Genomic DNA, 20,439 nt, shown 5'->3' with positions numbered 1-20,439 from the left:
TCTTAGTCCCGGACTTTTCGCCTTATCCCTCGAACCTCTAGCTCAATACATAAGACAATCCCAAATTATATCTCCTGTTTCAATTCAGGACACACATCACCATATCAGCGTATACGCAGATGATGTACTCCTGTTTATGCAGCATCCCTCCGTCTCTTTACCTCACCTGCTCAGCGTGATAGATGAATTTGGCAGCCTGTCCGGCTTTAAGATCAACTGGCCAAAATCTGCCTTTCTTCCACTTAATGAGCCTGCGAAGGCTACCATCCTACCTGCAAACATACTTATGGTGGAGCACTTTAAATGTCTCGGGATTGAAATATTCCCCACTATTAGCCAGACGGTAAGGTATAATTACTCCAGCTTGGGTGACAGGATTGCGAATGACTTCAACAGATGGTCCAAATAAAAAAATTCATTACAGGCCCGTGCGTCAATAATTAAAATGAATATTTTACCCAGAATTAATTTTATCAGTTCAATGCTCCCGTTGCCTCCTCCTGTTGGTTACTGGCAGAAATTGCACTCTGCCTCATATAAATTCATTTGGAACAACAAACGCCTGCGCTTGAAGAGATCAACTGCCCAAAGAAATAAACTCGATGGAGGCTTAGCATTTCCAGACTTTAAATATTATTTTCAAGCTTTCTCTCTGAGACCTCTGATCACTTGGTTTTATGCTCAAGCAGCCGTGTCTTGGCGACCATTGGAGGAGAAGATGGTGTCCCCACATAGACTTCAGGATATTGTGTATACCAACATTCCAATTAAGCAATGCAAATTACGATTTGGCCCTCTTATCACACATGTGATCCAGACCTGGCGTGACACCCAGAAAGCATGTACTAACCGCCATAAATGGCACATGCATTCCCCTCTTTTTTATAACAATTTACTCCTTATTGGACAACAACCTATTAGGTACCCTAGATGGGAAAAGAAAGGCATCCACACGCTGGGGGATATCTTCGATAACTCTGGTCTCCGTTCCTTCCAAGATCTATCCAACGGATATGATCTCCCCGGAACCTCCTTTTTCTTTTATTTACAAATAAGAGCAGCTCTGAGGGCTCATGGCGTTCCATGGGATGTTCCACTAGAGCAGTGGTTCCCAAAGTCGGGGTTGCGACCCAAAGGTGGGCCGCGAGCAGCCACAGGAGGGCCGCGAGATGATTTAAAAAAAAAAATCAATTTTTTTTTTTTCTTTTCAGGCCACTGAACTTAGAAGCAGGCCAGGACAGTGTTTCTAGTTGTATTCTAAAATTCTATTCTATTGTATTCTAAAATGTGACTATATGGTTTTATATTAACTTAATAAACAAAAACGAAAAATCTACTTATTTCAACGAACATTTCAAACTAAATAACAGATTATGCACATAAAACGCTGAAAACAACCGAAGCAACAATAGTATTTTAATGAGGCTATTATTATTATCATTATTATTTTGCAACAAGTTAGCCCTCTCATAAATAGCACATATAAATGAATAACTAACTTGAACTAACTTAATAGGATTGAAGTGATATTTGGCTTAAAAAATCGGTCGCCTGGGCAAAAAAAAAAAAAGGAAAACCTGACGATGTGCATTTAAGGCTCTCTGACGCCTTATTTTCTGGGTCCCGGCCTGAAAAGTTTGGGAACCCCTGCACTAGAGCATCAGCGTTTTCACAAATAATTTTATGACAAAGAGACATCGAGAGGCTTCATTTCTGACTTTTATCGCCACTTACTTACGTCCTCGTATAAGGACCTCCCCCTGGATACGATTTGGAGAAAGGATGTCCCGGAGTTGGATGTAGATTTTGATTGGGATGCGGTCTGGGAAAATGTCCGGCTGTCCTCACGCAACCCAGATCACCAACAGATTCATTAAAAAAGATTTCATAGGACTTATTTGACCCCTAGACGACTGAATCTAATGGGTCTCAGACCTGACTCTCGATGTACCTTATGTCCAAACGGTGCCACCGGAACATTTATGCATATGTACTGGGAATGTTTTTCCCTTTTTTTTTTTTTTATGGTTGGTTATGTATATGTCTTGGGCCCCTTTGGATTTGGGTCGGATGGTCGCGGAGTGGGGGGGGGGCCCTGGTTCGGGGCCTCGGCGGGTTGTGGTGTTAAAGAGGCTGATGCTTTGACTCGCTGGGGCACCGGACTCGGGGTCTTCGAGGGTTGGGGATCATGGTTGATGGGGGGGGGCTCGGGTTGGTCACTGTGCAATCTGTCTCAAATATTGTCTTGTCATGTTGTGTTAAGTTGTTGCATTGGGATGTCTTTTATGTATTATTATTATTATTATTGTATTGTGATATGTCTTTGTTTCATGTTTGAAAAAAATTTAATAAAAATATTTGATCACAAAAAAAGAGCCATGAATATTCTTTGATTAATGTCATAAGATAAGATATTCTTGTTGTCACGATCGGGGCCCGAGCCTGCCTGATGAGGATCAATCAGCACGGCTGCAAGGGATTACCTCATCAAGCAGGCTCTATATCATCTGGCAGAGCCTGTCATCCGGCGGCGCAGTGTCAAACTGCCTTCCCAGGTACGACGTCTCGACCTGAAGCTCTACTACCCGCTCTTGTTGACATTCCCTGTTCTAACCTCCCTCTCTTGTGCCCAAGGACATCCGTTCCAGTGTCACCCAGGACCTCCACTCCAGCGTGCCCGTCTGGACCCCTGGTGCTTGACTACGGAGTTCCTGTTATCAACCCCGACACAGCCAGTGTCTACCATCCTCTCATACTGCACGAGGAGTGCACCTGCTCAAGGACCATCTCGTACTACACAAGGAGTACACCTGTGCTACCCCCTCAAGAACATTCATCCCCGTCCGTATACATTCCTATATGTGATACATGTCTGTTTGGGGGGGAAACTATTAAAACACCCTAAACCGCTCCATTCTCTCTCCTCCTGTGTTCGCTATTGGGCTCCACAATAACCCCTTTTCCTCACACTTTTAGTGATCCCCTTGGGGGAAATTCGGGTATCCTAGCAGCATGGGGATGGGGGGTACAGGTATAGACAGGGTAATAGTAGAAATACAAAAATATAGGCAATAAAATTAGATCTGAATATAGAAATATGAGAGAAATAAACTACATTGCTACTGTTATGAGTTTTAGTCGACAGTATAAAAGTCAGATTTTAAAACGAGGTGGTCTGAAGTGCCACCTGTGACAGTTTTAGGGCAGGCATATCTGAAGAAGACAGGCGAGTTTCATTTGTCAGTCATATAAAAATGCAATCGCTTTTTTTCTCCTCCATGTTAGTAATTTTACAATAAAATGAAAATTATAAATAAACAAACGGTAGACTGAATACATTACCTCTTTCCATGTAATGCCCTCCTCTACAAATGTGTTATTTTCATTATTTGGCCCTTTGGGAGGAAGGAAAAGAGAGAAAGGGAAAGCGAGAGAGAGAAAGGGAAAAAGAGGGAGAAAGAGAGAGAGAAAGGGAAAGCGAGAGAGAGAAAGAAAGAAGAGAGAGAAAGGGAAAGCGAGAGAAAGAGAGAGAGAAAGGGAAAGCGAGAGAAAGAAAAGAGAGAGAAAGGGAAAGCGAAAGAGAGAGAGAAAAAGAAAAGAGAGAAAGGGAAAGCGAGAGAGAAGAGAAAGGGAAAGAGAGAAAGACATGGTTAAGTTTGTGTTTTTCTTTCCCATGTTAAAAGTAGATGGATGATATCAACCTTTTGACCTGAATACATTTAAAATCTGATTAAATATTTGTACAATAATGAGATGAATAGAAAATGAATATATTGTTATAAGCATTCCCTGGTAGTGTATCACCTATGTATCACTTAAACTGTCATCAAGTGACATAGGTGATTACTAAATATCATTATCCCTATTGACGCAGTCTCTCTTACTTATTATCGTCTTCAGGAGAACTGTACATGGCTTCACTGTCCCATTAAGGCAATTCACCTCTGGAAAACAACATATCAATCAGCAACAATTCAGAGATCAGGTTAAGTGAAACACCACGATTTGGAACAATGAAAATGTAATTAACATTTTTCAATTACAATATATGTATCGACTTATTATGGTTTCCGATAACTATATTGGTTTAACAGTCAAACCATTGGTTAACAATCGAACATAACTGATTTTTGGTAAACATGCAATACATTAGAAGTCCACACATTACTAATATGAGCCATTACAACTGTGTAAAATAGTTTTTCCAAAACGCACTTACATTCTGTGTACCAGACAATGCTTAGAGACAATCCTAATGGGATTAATGGCAATCCAGAAACGGGTGCATACAGGGACGCTCAGTCACCCGCACTGCATTTATTATGAAAACCTAGTCCACAAATCATACTTATGATCAGAGTTCCTGCTAGGGTTCCAGTTTAAGACTTTTTAAAGACTACTTTGAATAGAATTGAATACCTATTTCACAGCAATAATGTTAAAGAAAAGTATGAAGGAAAATTCAGAAGTAACTAATGAGGCTATTACCATACTGCTTACTTTGCAGCCCGGACATCTCCCCCAAAAATATTTAAATGTGATAAACAAAAGTTATCGCAACATAGAAGTAACTTCCTGATCCAATAAATTTTAAGACCTATCAGAATCATATTTAAGACCTTTTTCAAAGTCAAGTCAAAGTCATGTTTATTGTAATTTTTCCATGGGACATGGAAGCACGAAATACAGTACTCAGGTCTCAGCTATAGCCATTAAAATACTAAAATAAATACTGATCCTCATGATAAAACATGCAAAATGATCTAATTCAATAAAACGAATTTAATTGACTGAAGGCCTACATTTCTGATTATTAAACCAGAACGCAGCAGGAGCCCTGTATAATGCATATGTGACCTATCGTATATTACTCCTTCTGCGTTGCGTTAAATGTCGATGCCCCGAGGGAGTTTCGAACCCGGGTCTCCCACGCCGTGGGCGACAACATAGACTGCTGCACTAAGAGGTGAATTCACTGCTTGGTACGGTATCTATGTGTCTTTTAACCCTGCTATGGGGAAGTGAGTTTAACTCGCAGCCCGCTTACTGCCACAGTCACTTCACAACACACACGTCCATCGTGACTGGGGATATTACTCACGGACCTCCGTTACACATATACTAACACAGAAAGGTACCTGTGTCTTGGGGCCATACTATTTAACCCTTTCACTACCACACTACCAAATGGTTAACCCGTTCACTGCCACAATACAGAAGGTTAATAACCCTTTCACCGCCACACGACAAAGGGTTAACCCTTTCACAACCACACTACAGATTAATGGGGATTAACCGTCTAGTGTGGTAGTGAAAGGTTAACCTTCTGTAGTGTGGTAGTGAAAGGTTAACCTTCTGTAGTGTGGTAGTGAAAGGTTAACCTTCTGTGGTGTGGTAGTGAAAGGTTAACCTTCTGTAGTGTGGTAGTGAAAGGTTAACCTTCTGTAGTGTGGTAGTGAAAGGTTAACCTTCTGTAGTGTGGTAGTGAAAGGTTAACCTTCTGTAGTGTGGTAGTGAAAGGTTAACCGTCTGTAGTGTGGTAGTGAAAGGTTAACCGCCTGTAGTGTGGTAGTGAAAGGTTAACCTTCTGTAGTGTGGTAGTGAAAGGTTAACCGTCTGTAGTGTGGTAGTGAAAGGTTAACCGCCTGTAGTGTGGTAGTGAAAGGTTAACCTTCTGTAGTGTGGTAGTGAAAGGTTAACCTTCTGTAGTGTGGTAGTGAAAGGTTAACCTTCTGTAGTGTGGTAGTGAAAGGTTAACCTTCTGTAGTGTGGTAGTGAAAGGTTAACCGTCTGTAGTGTGGTAGTGAAAGGGTTAAGAAGCATTGCTGCCTGTTTGCAGTTGTTCGTATTGAGAGCTAATGAGGCGCCTGTATGTTGGTGGTGAGCGTGGATCCCCAGAGCAGCCGACGCTGGAGGCTGATCCTGAGCTCCAACGGTCTGTAGTGTGGTAGTGAAAGGGTTAACCTTCTGTCGTGTGGTAGTGAAAGGGTTAATGGACAAACTCTGTGGATGAATAGGCTATAAAATTCTACTGCAAAAAAAATTTCAATGGCCGCATATTTTTTCCTCATTATGTAAATCCTGACTGGTTTACACTGCTAGTTAACCTTTTCACTACCACACAACAGCAGGTTAACCTTTTCACTACCACACTACAGACGGTCTTTAGTGTGGTGGTGAAAGGGTTAACCTTCTGTAGTGAAAGGGTCAACCCTTTGTCGCGTGGCAGTGAAAGGGTTAACCTTCTGTATTGTCGCAGTGAAAGGGTTAACATTCTGTATTGTCACAGTGAAAGGGTTATATATCGTATTTGCTTTCGCGTCCCGCTCTGAGCCTTATGAGATACCCCTAATCTCCTATGATACCTATTGTATCTCCACTGTGCGCAGGCAATTGTTGATCTGGGTCCCACATCGCCTCATGCTAGGCTGCAGTAGTATAAGGGCAGGGCCGCCTGGGAGAAATGTGAGGCCCTGTGCGTATTTAGACGCGAGGCCCCCCACCCCCTGAGGCGGCCCTGTGTAGTGGGCTATTGTTTCGTTTTGTCACTCTGCTATGAGAAGGTCTGTCTTGCTACAGTTTTCTCTCCTCTCAACCATTCATACTGACGGTCAATCGGTATACTGGGGGAGTAGTGCGGGGGGGGGCTTTGTTTACCTTTTTTGGTAAATGGGCTAAACTAGGGCTGGTGTGCTGTTGTGAATATTTTGAATGAAGGCGGGACTAGTTCGCTCTGGTCCGCCTCCCCTTAACTTTGTGTGTATGGGTTTGCTCATTCTACAGTATTTTGTGGTTTAGTTCTTTTATTCATTTAACCCTTTCATGGTGCACACCACAGTGGAGGTTGCTGTTTGCAACCACCACTGGTGCTCCGTGTTAACATCAGTCCTTTGTTTTTGACATATTGAAACAGTGCCCCGCCCGGCCGACGCCATGGGTGGGTCGGCCTGGCGAGTGGCTGGTGGGCTGTTAAAGCTTGTACCGCCACGGTATGGAATTGGCAACGATTAGAACTGTGTTCGAATTGCTGTTTTCTTCTATTAAAAAAAATTGTGTCTGGTGGCGGGGCCTTGAGGGCCAGCCGACGTCGACACATCGCGCGAGGTTGTTGACGTTATTAGCTTTGACCCAGCCGCAAGCTATAACCGCTCAGGGTTCCCCTCTCCGCAGGGGATTTTGGTCTTCTGCTGGAGCGCGGGCGGTATTGTCCTAGGCCCTACACCGCCTCACACCGCGCAGCCAGAAGAGGAGAGAGCACGGCCTCGTCAGCGGCGATGACGAGGCCCTCGACAGGCGGCCATGTTTTCCCCTGCCGGAGGTATCCTGGGCGTTGATTCGACAGGTGTCCACAAGGCCGACAGCCTTGGCGGCCGAGGGATCGGCCATGTAGGATGGGTTTGGCTTGAACAAACAAGCCGTCACCGTCCTGCCGCGAGCAGCCCGCTCTTCGATCACTCCCTTCCCCAACACCAGCGGAAAAAGTGGGCTCTGATTGTTTCCTTTGGCTGCGGGCCGCATGCCTTCGTTGATGCGCGGGCGGCCCCCCTTTCGCTTCTCATGGGGACAGGGGCTGACACCCAGTTGATGGCTGAGCCTGGGTCTGTCCGTGAGAATGTTGTGCTGTCAAGCGGCTCCCACACCTTGAACTGTGTTGGTTGAGCCTGGTGTTACGTCTGTCAACTTAAGTGTTGTCAGCAGGGGGGCTCGAAACCTTTTGAGGCACACAGTGCGGGCTTCCCCGGCCTCGCCTTCGCCAGGCCAGGTATCATGTTGGTGCCTCCCACTCCTGAAATATTGGCAAGTGGTCGCAGCTCACATGATTTGGGGTGGTAGTAATATCACTGCAGGGCTACGGTGTGTAGGAACCCATGGGGGCCTTACACCTTGCATGTCCGGCTGCAGAACAACTCCTCAGCATGTTCTGGAGGGGTGTTCAGTGGGGGGGCTTTTTTCATCGGAAGCCCCCCGTATCAGACCGGCCCTTTCTGTCGGTGCGATTGCCTCGTGGGTGGTGTCAGGGTCAGATGTTCCGACACGGAACGCGCTGCTCGCACGGTTCCAGGGTTGGCTACGCACAGCGGGGGGACCGGGCCAACTATCTACAGTTCCTGGCGGACCTGCGCCACGTGACGGCGGGTGCGTTGGGAGTGTTGTCACATATGACTACGGCAGTACCATATGTCGAGGTGGATGGAGAGAACGCTGAGGCGGGGACTTGTGTTTACACAACCCCACCCGTTTTCAGGTTTGGTACAGACCCTATTGTCAGGGTCTCCAGCAGTGACAGCTCTGGTCAACGAGATCCAATCTCTGTGGACGAAGCAAGCCATCGTCGTGGCGTTCTCCTCCCGGTGTTCTCTGCCTGAGAAGTCGGGAGGGAGGGGTGTAAGACCCAGGCTGGACCTGTCCCATGGGAAGGTTCAGCATTTTTTGGATCATCTCCTACCTGTTGAACACTGTCAGGTGAGGGTCTGGTTCTCCTCCATAGACCTGTAGGATGCGTATGCGCATCTCCGATCTTCCATCCTAGGGCTTACCTACGCTTCCTTTGCAGGGTTAGCGTATGAGTACCAGAGGCTGCAGTTCGGTTTTCTCTGGCTCCCCGCATCTTCACCAAGTGCGTGGAGGCCGCACTGGGGCCTCTGCGTCGTCAGGGGTTACGGAGTGTTCTGCCCTGATGACGTTCTGGTCCTTCGCGGTCAAGGTGGATCGTCAGGTCTCGTACCAGGCAGGTCTCTACCAGCCTGGGGTTGCTGTAGACTGGATGTAGAGTACTCCTCTTCCCAGTCAACGGTTGGAGGGCTATGGGCATCCATCTCAGAGCGTGTTGTCAACACGCTCGGGAGGTTCCGTCCTAGGACGGTTACGGCGCTGTCTCACGTCGCGTTTTCACCGACGCCTCCCTCGCTGGTGACGGGTCGGGCCAACGCAGTAGGGGGCAGCTGGCAAACCATGCTGCCCGGTCGCCTGTACGTTAATGCCAAGCAAGCAGTGCAAAAATGCTTCCGCATTCGTCACCGCACGCTAGTGCGGTAAAGCGCCCTTCTTTTCAGACAAATGCTACCGTGCGTGCACCGGCGGCGGCGTGCTCGCTCAGGTGCGTGCGTGCGCCGGCGTGCTCGCGCGAGGTGCCCGCGCATGCGACACGAGCGGAGCTCAATATATATAAGTCACCGCCCCTTATTCAGTATCTAGCAAATAGCTCAATTGGCAAGGACACATGGCTGTGGATCCTATGGCTTGTTTGCTGGCGAGTTCGAATCCCATCGAAAATATTTTTTAACGTGATTTTTTTTTAACGTGTATTCTTTCGCCGATTAAGGTTAGGCATTGTTTCGGAGTTGGTTAAGGTTAGAACGGTTAAGTTTAGGCGCTGTTAAGGAGCTGGTTAAGGTTAGAGTTTGTCAAAGAGAATGGCAATATAATTTCTAAGGTTAAGGTTAAGGTTAGGCATTGTTTCGGAGTTGGTTAAGGTTAGAACGGTTAAGTTTAGGCGTTGTTAAGGAGCTGGTTAAGGTTAGAGTTTGTCAAAGAGAATGGCAATAGACAGCCTATTTCCGCGCGACCTGGGCGCTGGGCGGCGGAAAATGAAAGGCGCATTACTGCATGCCACTATGGTAAATTTTTGCACTGCTTGCTTGGCATAAAGCTACACGCTGCCCGGTCTGCGCTACGTTCAATGTGTTGGTGTTGAAAGCGGTCCTTCTGGTCCACAAATGGTGTTGATCAGGACGGACGATACGACGTCAGTGTTGTGTATCGACAGACAGGGAGGAGTACGCTTCCCCTGTCTGCACCAGGCGGCGGGCGGCTGGCTATGGGCGTCCTCCATCTGCGCGGCCTGAGGGCTCCCCACGTCCCCGGCAGGGAGAATGTGGGTGCAGGTGTACTGTCGCGGGGCGGTCCTCATCCTGACGGGTGAGGATTACGTCTGGACATGGCCAGGCGGGTCTGGGACCGATGCCGTGCCGCCAGGGATTCTTCCCCATACATCTGTTAGGTCAGTTGTTGGGACGGGTACGTTGAGGGGCGCAGGTTCTTGATCCTGATGGTGTTACCATCTGGAATGCGCATGCTCCCTCCACTGTCGCGCTTACGCGGGCAGATGACGTATGTTCCAAGTGTGGTGTAAGGCGGGGGGCCGGGACTCAGTCTCCTGCCCCCTGGATGCTGTCCTTAGTTACCTCCAGTCTCTTCTTGATGGACTGTCGGTTTCGACGGTGAGGGTATATGCAGCAGCTATATCCTCCTATCATGAGGGGTTTGAGGGGATGTCTTGTTCAGCCACCCTCTTGTGAAGCGTTTCCTGCTTGGCGCTCGACGCGTTAAGCCGGTGCAACGCTCCTTGGCTCCGACTTGGGATCTTCAATTGGTCCTCGGTCGGTTGTCCTTGGCCCCGTTTGAGCCGCTCGAGCAGGCGCCGTTGGGACAGCTGTCCTTCAAGACCGCGTTCCTACTGGCTGTCACTTCCGCTAAACGCGTAGGTGAGCTCTGTGCTCTCTCGGTACGTCCAGAGTGCCTGTCTTTTCGGACCGATTGCGGTGCCACTCTGCGACTTAATCCTGCTTTCGTGCCTAAGAATATCCGGAGTTCCTTCCGCTCCCGGGATATTGTGGTTCAGGCGTTTCGTCCTCCTCCTCACACTAGTGAGTTAGATGCGGGCCTTCACCTGTCATGTCCAGTCCGTGCTTGGGGATTTACCTCAGCCGTACTCAGGACTTCAGGGTTACCGACCAGCTTTTTGTCTGTTACGGTGGGGCTCGTGCTGGTAAGGCACTGTCGGAGCAGCGCCTGTCCCATTGGTTGTGCGAGGGCATTACCCTCTGCTACACGTTGGCTGGGCAGGATCCCCCTGGGGGCGCCAGGGCGCACTCCACTCGTGGGGTGGCTGCTTCTGCCGCTCTCCTGGGTGGGGCCTCGGTGGAGGACATCTGTGCTGCAGCTTCATGGTCCTCCCCGGGTCCCTTTGTAAGGTTTTACCTCATGGACATGACCGGGGGTTCTGTCTCCCAGGCGGTTCTGGGGTCTGTGGCCTTTCCTGCTTCCCGTCCTTTGGTCCGGTAGCAGGAGTGTATGGGTATGGGCCACAGTGTGTTGAGTCACATGTGGTTCCGCCTGTACGGTGTGTTCAAGGGGTTCTAGTTCCCTCTTGTTCGCATTCAGGTGGAGTTGACTGCGCCCCCCCTTCATTAGGAAGGATGGGGTGACAGGGCTCCCCGCACCCCTTGATGTGGGCTTACGGGTCCTCAGGGGGTACATTTGTCGGGTCTCGCGTCCGCTCTTCCCCATATCTCATAAGGCTCAGAGCGGGACGCGAAAGCAAATACGATATATAACGATAGGTTATGTAGATAACCTAGTTATATTAGTATTGGCTGAGCGTCCCGCTCTGCGCGGCCCTGAGTTCCCTCTTGAGGGATCTTTTCCTGGGACGGGATTTGGCGAGGAAGGGTGTTTTGGTGACCAGAGTCACGATTATATGGGCGGTGCCACCATAGGGGCGGGGCCCCAGACAGGTGGGGTGCATGTAGTTGTTTTCGTTGGAGATACAATAGGTATCATAGGAGATAAGGGGTATCTCATAAGGCTCAGAGCGGGACGCTCAGCCAATACTAATATAACTAGGTTATCTACATAACCTATCGTTAACCTTCTGTATTGTCACAGTGAAAGGGTTAACCCTTTGGTAGAGTGGTAGTGAACGGGCCAAGGGCACCTTCACACCAGCCTTATTTAGTCCTGCTGAATCGATCCCTGGAGCATTTACCCCCCACTGTGTACACCAGGGCTATTCAACTAAATTGTTCAGGGGGCCACATTGTCAGAAACCCAAGGGGCCAGGGGCCGGACTGCCACGGCGCCTCCCCGTGCTATGAATATATGTACACTTGACACAACACGCAACCACATTTTCACAACTTTTATTTAACTACATTGCAAAAGTAGTATACTTTTCAAAAAAAGTGCTTCATTTATGTGCCACATCTGCAACATCTCCTGCAAAAAGTGCTTAATTTATGACTGTGCAACAACTGCAACATCTCCTCTTCAACATTTCAATATAAAAATAAAATAAAAAACAAACAAGTGCATGATGTGCATCTGAACATTCTAACATCAACACTTGAACAAAAAAACACATTTATAGTGCAGCTGAGCTTATGAAAAAATGCTTCATGTCTGTGCAACAACAGCAAATCACAGCATCTTATAGCACTTATTGTCGACTCTTAACTCTCAAACATCAGGGGGGTGGGGGGCAGACAGGCCTAGCCTACATACACACATCTAATGAGAGCGATTGCACTTCTTTGACTGGGCAATGGCAGAGAAAGAGGGTTCATAGGGGAAGTGAGGGCTACCCGCAAACAGTGATGCAAATGCTCATTTGTCAAGGAGGCATGGTTGCTTGTTTTAATGGCATTCATGTGAGAGAAACTGGATTCACAGGTGTATGTTGAGCCAAACATTGTTAGCACAGATATTGCCAGCGTTTTTATTTTGGGGAATGTCTTGACATGAATACACTTTATCCAAAATGTTGTGGTGGATTAATTCTCAAGTGCCTGCTTCAGAGCAGATGATGCTTGCATGTCAATTATTTCAAGTTGCAGGAGACCTTCATCAATGTGAAGTGATGCAAGGAACTCTTGTCCTTTTGTGGAAATAGCAGCTACATTGGCAAATGGGTTGCTCACAAAAATTCATCAAATCGACTTGCAAAGTTTTCCCTCAATTTATCAATGAAATCTGTCATTAATTGAGTGACTTTTGGCTCAATTGTGCGTGTTAACGTTGACATAAAAAAAAAAAAAAAAAGAATATTAAAAAAAAATATTTTTTTTGTGGAATATTTGATGCGGCCCAGCCTCACCCAGACTCTACCTCCAGCGGCCCCCAGGTAAATTGAGTTTGAGACCCCTGGTCTATAGTGTTAATAGTGATTCACTTTATCCGTTTATACTGTACATCAATACTGTTAATACTGTATGTGTATATAGTATATACCGTAGCTTAGCATATACTATATATATTATATATATCATATACTAATGTTATACATGCTAACTACATTTTTTAAATGTGCAAGTTTGTTAGGATTCAAAATGATGTCCAATAAAAGGCTATCCTGCATGATCACATGGCTTTATTGAGAACATTGATTAATTTGTCAATGGCCAATGTGAAACATAACTAAACCAATAAAAACAGCAAGAAAAGTAAGAATTTCACCTTTGATTCAGACCATTTCAACTTGTGTCAAAGAAAAAAAAAATTGCTGTATTAATGACCTCATTAAATGTTACAAGATGTGGATGCTCTTGTTACACTATATCTTCATCATCACCATCCTCCTCCTAATGAGTCTACATAACAGACTATGAAGTATATTCAACTTACCTGACGAGCCATTAATTGCCTTCTTCGGCCTGCCTCTCTTCTTGGGCGACTTCGTGGCACCAGTACTGTCGTCGGAGAGAGTTCTGTCAGCGGCGATCTCAGCCTCCTGCTCACTTCCTGTCTCGCCTTCGCTCTCTAAGAACAATGATGCATCCCCGTTCTCTATGGCCTGAGATGAGACGCAGACATACAAGCACCAAAAGACACACACACACGCACACAAAATCACATTCTGATTAAAGATCATTCACCTATATCTTTGGTGTAAGTTTTCTTTCCAGAATGGAGTTTTATTATTTTTATTACCGTCTATTCTAAAACTGAATCAAACCGTAAACAAAAGTAATTTTAGTATGAAAGGTGCTATACAAATAATGTTTACATAAACCTCCCCATTTACACACCTGGTCAAAAACCCTCTGAGCTTCGAGCGGGGGGCAAGGGAGGGACAAGAGGGTCAAAACGAGTCTCCTGAAGATGGAAGTGGACTCGGTTGCCTTCAAGACGCCGCCCCAGTGCTGTTCCAGAGAGACGGCCGCCGCCGGGTCTTCCTTCTCCCCCTCGTCCTTCTCCCCCTCGTCCTTCTCCCCCTCGTCCTCCTCCTCCAGCTGATACTCAAGGAACTCACCGGTGAGCTGGTTGACCTCCTCCAAAGACTCACAGAGGCCCAGTTTGGTTCCGAGCTCCCCCACCGCCTTGCCGGTAACCTTCAGCCTCCCCCGGGGGTTCAGGAGCTGCGCCATGCTCCTCAGAGCCGCGTCGCTCAGAGGCAGCCGCTCCGCCACGCTGCACGTGAGCGCCGTGTAGAAGGACGCGGCTTCTTCCCGTACGAGCGGCAGAACGTCGTCCACAACGGACTCCGACTCGGTGAGGAAGTCCTCCGCGGCGGACCCGCCCAGACTGAGCTCGGCCCCCGGGAGGTGGAACTTCTTGTCCTTCGGGATGTGGTCGCCGCGCTCCTTGAGGAAGCGCACGACGGCCTGAGGACGGAGGAAGCTGGAGGCATAGGAGCGCAGGAGGCCGCTGGCGTCGTGCAAGATGTGCACCAAGTCTGCGCGGGCGGCTCCCTGCCGAGCCTCCAGGCGACTTTGGAAGGTGTGAAGGGGCTCCAAGGCCTGACCCAGGAACAGAAATGTTGCCCTGAGTTTGTGATCCTGCAGGTGAGCGGAGATCAACCTGGCTTTGTCATCGTCCTCGTCACAGGAGCTGAAATACGAGGCTAAATCTTTCCACATTCCCAACAGGTTTTTGACTAACAGGCGGAAGTTAAGGCAGCCGGTGTCGAGATGATAAGATGGACTGTCGTCATTTTTATCGGAGGCAAAAAGAGCCTTCAGGTTGTCATTCTTGGTAGAGCAGGAAGAGTAGTGGGCATGGATGTCTACAATCAGCTCCCGAGCCTGACTGGAGAGCCCCATGACCCCAGCACGGCACGCAGTGTCGGCCACCTCATACAGCCCTCCCAAGGCCACCAGGTTGGGGTTAAGTTCCCTGAGCCGTAAGCCGATCTGCTCCGCGGCAGCCTTGCTGCCGCCATCCAAATAGACAGCGGCGAGATTAGCCGCTGGAAAACCAAACCTCTTCAAGGTCTCCAGCACGGCCGCCGCATCCGACGTGCCTCTCGCGTCGTCTTCACCCGGAGGCTGAAGAGCGTCCAGGAGCCGGATGCAGTGTCTGGCTTTTTTCACGTCGAAGAATCCAATGAGGACAACGGAGACGCAGTCGGCCTCCTCCGCGAGCACCACCCCTCCGTAGATGTACACGCAGTACGGAGTGTCCCGGCAAACGGACACGATGTCTTCGGGGTACTGTAAGCCCAGCACGTGGCGGGCGTAGTCGCTAGACACCTGGCCACCGCCGGAGTGGCATTGTTTCTGAATGAACCGGATAGCCGCCTCGCTGCACGCCGGGGGCTCCGCGGTTAGTTCGAGGTAGCGCTTGGCCGACTCCGTCCTCGTCCTCATCTTGTGCGTGGAGGTCGCCGCGTGTCGCTTGAGGGAACGGAGGCCCGCGTGGGAGATGGTCACGTCCTTGTCGCACACGCGGCAGTAGGCGTAGAGCTCTCCGTGAGCGCTGCGCTCTATCCATCTGAACGTCTCCTTCCACTTCTCGTCGTAACAGCATGCTTTTTTTGTGTCGCCGTCCTCATCTGTCACAGAGTGAAACGGACAAAACAAATGGAAATCTGATAAATACACAAGAACGGAGACGTTCATCACCTACTCCTCATAATATGCGCAGCAAGAACAGAGAGACTCAGACTCAGCTTCTTCCCCCAGGCCATCAGAACACTGAACACTGATCTCTCCACACACAAGCACACACACACACCACACATCCTGCACTCTCTCACACACAAACACACTACAGGTCACTTTAAACACAAAAAAGGTCACTTTAAAAAACATAACTATGTTTTCGTATAGTATAGTTATATATAGTATAACTGTATATTCATTGTATAGTATATTGTATAGTAGTGGATATAGGACTCATTACCTTTAATTCGTAAGCTTAGCATTGTATTGTATTTTATCTTAGTACTTTTTATCATGTCTATTTTATTTTTTGCACAATCAAGGTGCACAATCATTTCACTACATGTCTCGTGTATGTATACTGAATAAATCTATTGAATCATTAACCCTTTCACTGCCACACAACATCAGGTTAACCCTTTCACTGCGACAATACACAGAAGGTTAACCCTTTCACTGCCACACAACATCAGGTTAACCCTTTCACTGCCACACTACAAAAGGTTAACCACCCTTTACAATCACTAAAGGGTTAACCTTCTGTAGTGTGGCAGTGAAAGGGTTAATCTACTCTGGCTCCAAAACAGGCCATCACGTCGTCAAAACGCGCTGTCATGACAATAACTGTGCCGTTTTGCTTGAACGCCGACCACACCAAGGGTAGATCTGACTTACTTGCTTCAGGGGGAGTGGGCGACGACATGGGGGTGCCAAGATATTGACCTCCTCTGGCCTTGACGGGGTCATAGTCCATATTTTTCACGTTTGACAAGAAGAAAACTTTGAACCACTTCAGGAAGGAGAAGTTGCTTTTAAAGCCCCCTCCCATCATCTCCTCGACGGGAATCATCTGAAAGATAGCACGTGAAAATACATTACGTCTTCCACACAAAAACTAGTTCCCAAACTAATTATAGAAGTTCAATATATACGTTTAAAAAGAAAAGAGCATCGACTCGAGTAGATATTTATTAAAGAGCATGACGTTGATTGAGAGGTTTGGACAGACCTTGGTGACGCTGTTCTTGTTGAAGGCCTTTTGGAGGAGACTAAAGTTGTGCTTACAGTCTTCCTCGCCCTGAGCCTGTAACTTCACCTTGCTCATGTCCACAGAGCCAGGGAAGAGCCAGTCCATGAGCTGACAGTAACATGCACCTAGAGAGAGAGAGAGAGAGAGAGAGAGAGAGAGAGAGAGAGAGAGAGAGAGAGAGAGAGAGAGAGAGAGAGAGAGAGAGAGAGAGAGAGAGAGATCTGGCATTCTCATTGTCTGAAACAGTGGAAAGATTAAGATTAAATGAAGCAAGTTGACCTTTTGGCCTGATCGTTTGATGGCCTACCTGAATTTGTTTCCTCCACTTGATTCAAATTGGTTTTCAGCAATCTATTGAGCCACATCAGCAAACTAAAACGGCTGCTTTTTTCACTGGTAGTGTCCACCACATTTGTCGCCATCTTGCTGTTTCCAAAACAAAAACAAAAAAACACCAATGAAATTTTTTATAATTACTCATTCAACCTTCTCATTTACAATATAGTGTTCCTTTTTGCTATTCTTGTTGAAGTATATAGCCAGTAGTATAGTATTCCATCCAGGTTTAACATGTTTCTGAATCAACTCAGAGCTTTCAATATAAACCATAGGCCTGGTCAATGTACAGTTTCTACGTCATATACCGTACACTCTTTTCTGGACACTTTTTGTATCACAAACAGTACTGTATTTGCAAATCTGGTATGTCATAAATGTATAGATGTAGCAGTACTGTCTATCTGTATGTCGTGTGTGTCATATATGTTATGATGAATTGAAAATGGGGGACCCTGATGTAAACAAGACGAAAGTCTTTCTCTGGTCTGCATCCCCTTAACAATTGTATGTATTGAGCTGTACTGTACCCATTCTGCAATCTGTTAATAAAGTTTTCAATCAATCAAAACCGTCCCGTGATAAAGCCCAAAGGGGTGGGGTGCAGCGTGCAGGGGGTGAGAGAGGACCAATGGGTGGGTTCCCTAATCTTCTTTTGTTCAGCTGAGAAGGGGCTCTATACACAGACTGGGCGGCTTTTTGTTGTCAAATGAAAACAGTCGTGGTGAGAAACAACAACAACAACAACAACCATCTTTTAATTTGTCTTTTTGACAACAACAAAAACACACGCGTGTGATGTGACACATAACTACTACTACTACACACTTTCGCTTCTCGGTGAGCTCTGTGGTGCCATGCTGGTGTCGTGTTGGGCTGTCTCTCCTCCCCTTCTTCGATGGGTATAGAATGCATCGTCAAAATCTCGCGGGGTAAAATCTTTTTGCCGCGAAAGGGTTTGCAATTGCATAACTTCCCCCTTCTCCTGCAGCTTGCTGTCGTGCCGTGCGACTGCTGTAACACCATCAGCACAACAACACCGGCTCGCACAGAGAAAACACTGTAGAAGACAACCACCGTCCAGTCTTTATATCCGATCCCCTCTTTTTGAAATTGCCCGATAATATAATACAACTTTGTCACCGGACAGACGCCCGAGCGCATCAATATTAGCAGCTATATACAGTTGCCAAAAACAAATCAAGCAATGCATGAACATGCAAACGATCGTCTCTTTAAATCGCCGGTGGTCCTTGTCTTTGTATACGAGACAGCCTTTGTGTTTACAGTAGTAGCCGGCCTGGTTTATATTATAAAGAAAAAACTAAAAGAAAAAAGTATATTCAAAGCATGAACTTGACAATTTGCCACGCACGAGATGCGCACTCGTTTTATAGATAAGCGGTGCCTTTAATAAAAATATAGATCATGCATGAGAGACACTTACCCTCGTTGTCCCCTTTCGGGAATCGGGATTAGACTGACACACACACCAGTCCTCTGCTCTGAACCCCTCACCAACAGGCCTACATGATATTCCGCTTCTGGATTGGAGGAGCCGTTTAAAAGGGTGTGTCTCGCGGTAGGCTATTAGTCCTACACGCACACACTGCGCGTGCAAGTGCCGCCCGGCTTGCCCGCGATGTTATTGTAGTATAGTATAGTAGATGTACGCATTTGTTATAATAATTTTTTATTTTTTTTAGAATGCCGATAGGACGACTATTAGCACCTGAAAACATGTCCTTCTTGTTTTTGGGAAGTGGGAAATAACTTTTTTTTGTTGTGAAATTATAAGCATTCAGGATATGCAATTATGAAGGTCGACGGCAATGGAATCCAAACATGAGAAAATGTTGCTATGTGTTTAATAAATTAAGATATAATTTATCAGCTAATGGACAGCCTATTGACGCCGGAAATAAATGTACCCATATACTTCACATTTATAACTAAATCCGATACATTGATAAGTACGGTATCGTGATCATACTTTCTACAAATAGCTCAGTATTTAGGGAGCAATGGCCTACAGCTGCCCCGCTAACACGAGCGAGATATTACCGCGGACTACTTGTTACAATGTAATAGTGTGTAGCGCGCCTCGCATGACATCATTTGTAACATTGTAACTAACAACACTGTTTGAAGTTTGAACTGGTTTCACCAGTGGTGGGGTCTGGCCCGCCCGCTGGCTGTTCGATTCGCGATGTTCTGTGTGTTCCAACAAACCATCGATCTGACGCACCACCATTATTGTATTTGCTGGCTCGCGACATGGCCGCCATTTCGACCAAGGGCCTACTACGTACATTTATTTGGTTACTAAAACGTACAGGAAAATGGTGGCCATGTCGCGAGCCAGCAAAGCCAACGTGGCGATCATCTGTCGTGACTCAAGTGTGCACATGCACACGTTACGACGTGGGCTTATTTCGACTCATCTCACCATTTATACGAATTGCTGAAACTTCGCATCTGAAATGTTCTTCTGTCGCCTGTCCTGGTCGTCTGTGCTAATAAGCCGTTCTAAAATATAGGTTAGTCAACACAGACTGACGCAATAAAGTTGTTATAGCCTATTATGTGCGAACTCATATGGCCAGTAAATTCTCAAAATGAGACAAGCCTGGTTGAAGTAAATGCAGTGACAAGTTTGTATTTATTTATATATATAATTTGTTTACACTGAGAGATATTGGTTAAATTGCGTCAAAGCTGGGGACCGGTTACCTTCGTCAGAAAGGTACGATTTGGCCAAAGGAAACCCCTAATTTATACTGCTTCTTCCTGAGTGGATACATGGTTTAAACAGAACACTGTTAACATAACTAATTAATTAACTTTATATCTAGGGAGGTCAAAAACGTTCTGCCATAATGGCATCAAATGGGAGCTCCGCCCACAATGGTATTCAGAACGCAGTTTCGTGCCACTTCCCTCACAAAATAACCTCGTTCCCAGTTTTATCTCCTCCGTGAGATACTCACAAAAAGCCAAAGCCCCAGGCAGGTAGAAGAACAAACCATATCACTGTGTTTATATATATATATATAAACAACCACTCAAATTGTACCCCACTCCTGTGCGCATTTGACGTTTGTCGGTTGATGATTTGTAGGAGAAATGCCTGTCAAAATGGCGTCTGCGTTTTTCTTTCAAATGGCTATTCCCCTTAAATAGGAGCCACCAACGAGGTTCTTGCATCCAAATGTTGCCCCATGTTGTAGACTGGACAGCTGGACGTGTGTTGTAGACTGGATGTGTGTTATAGACTGGACAGCTGGACGTGTTGATTGAAAATTCTATTAACAGATTCAACTTCAACTTCAAATTACTTTATTTTCCTTTCGGAACTTTATTTGTGCAGTGGTTGAAAGACAAACATACAGTCACAATACATAGACACTCACC

General features: G+C 46.7%; 1 protein-coding gene across 1 annotated transcript in view; it reads right to left on the bottom strand.

The window, feature by feature from the left end:
* dnmt3ba (DNA (cytosine-5-)-methyltransferase 3 beta, duplicate a) overlaps window positions 1-18,486 on the bottom strand; it is a 77,416-nt gene extending 58,930 nt beyond the window's left edge. Inside the window, exons 1-7 of the mRNA XM_084333566.1 lie at window positions 18,473-18,486; window positions 16,997-17,115; window positions 16,669-16,814; window positions 16,335-16,509; window positions 13,806-15,550; window positions 13,402-13,570; window positions 3,343-3,395 (exon numbers count right to left, since the gene is read on the bottom strand). Coding sequence (XP_084189692.1) covers window positions 3,343-3,395; window positions 13,402-13,570; window positions 13,806-15,550; window positions 16,335-16,509; window positions 16,669-16,814; window positions 16,997-17,111 — 2,403 coding nt within the window. The 5' untranslated portion in view covers window positions 17,112-17,115; window positions 18,473-18,486. The remainder of the gene's footprint in view (window positions 1-3,342; window positions 3,396-13,401; window positions 13,571-13,805; window positions 15,551-16,334; window positions 16,510-16,668; window positions 16,815-16,996; window positions 17,116-18,472) is intronic.
* Between the last annotated feature and the right edge of the window lie 1,953 nt (window positions 18,487-20,439).

The sequence above is a fragment of the Notolepis coatsorum genome (assembly GCF_963971535.1).
Source record: "Notolepis coatsorum genome assembly, chromosome: 17".
NCBI lineage: Eukaryota > Metazoa > Chordata > Actinopteri > Aulopiformes > Paralepididae > Notolepis > Notolepis coatsorum.
Note: the sequence above shows the minus strand (reverse complement) of the source record. Positions and strands in the feature narration are given on the sequence as shown.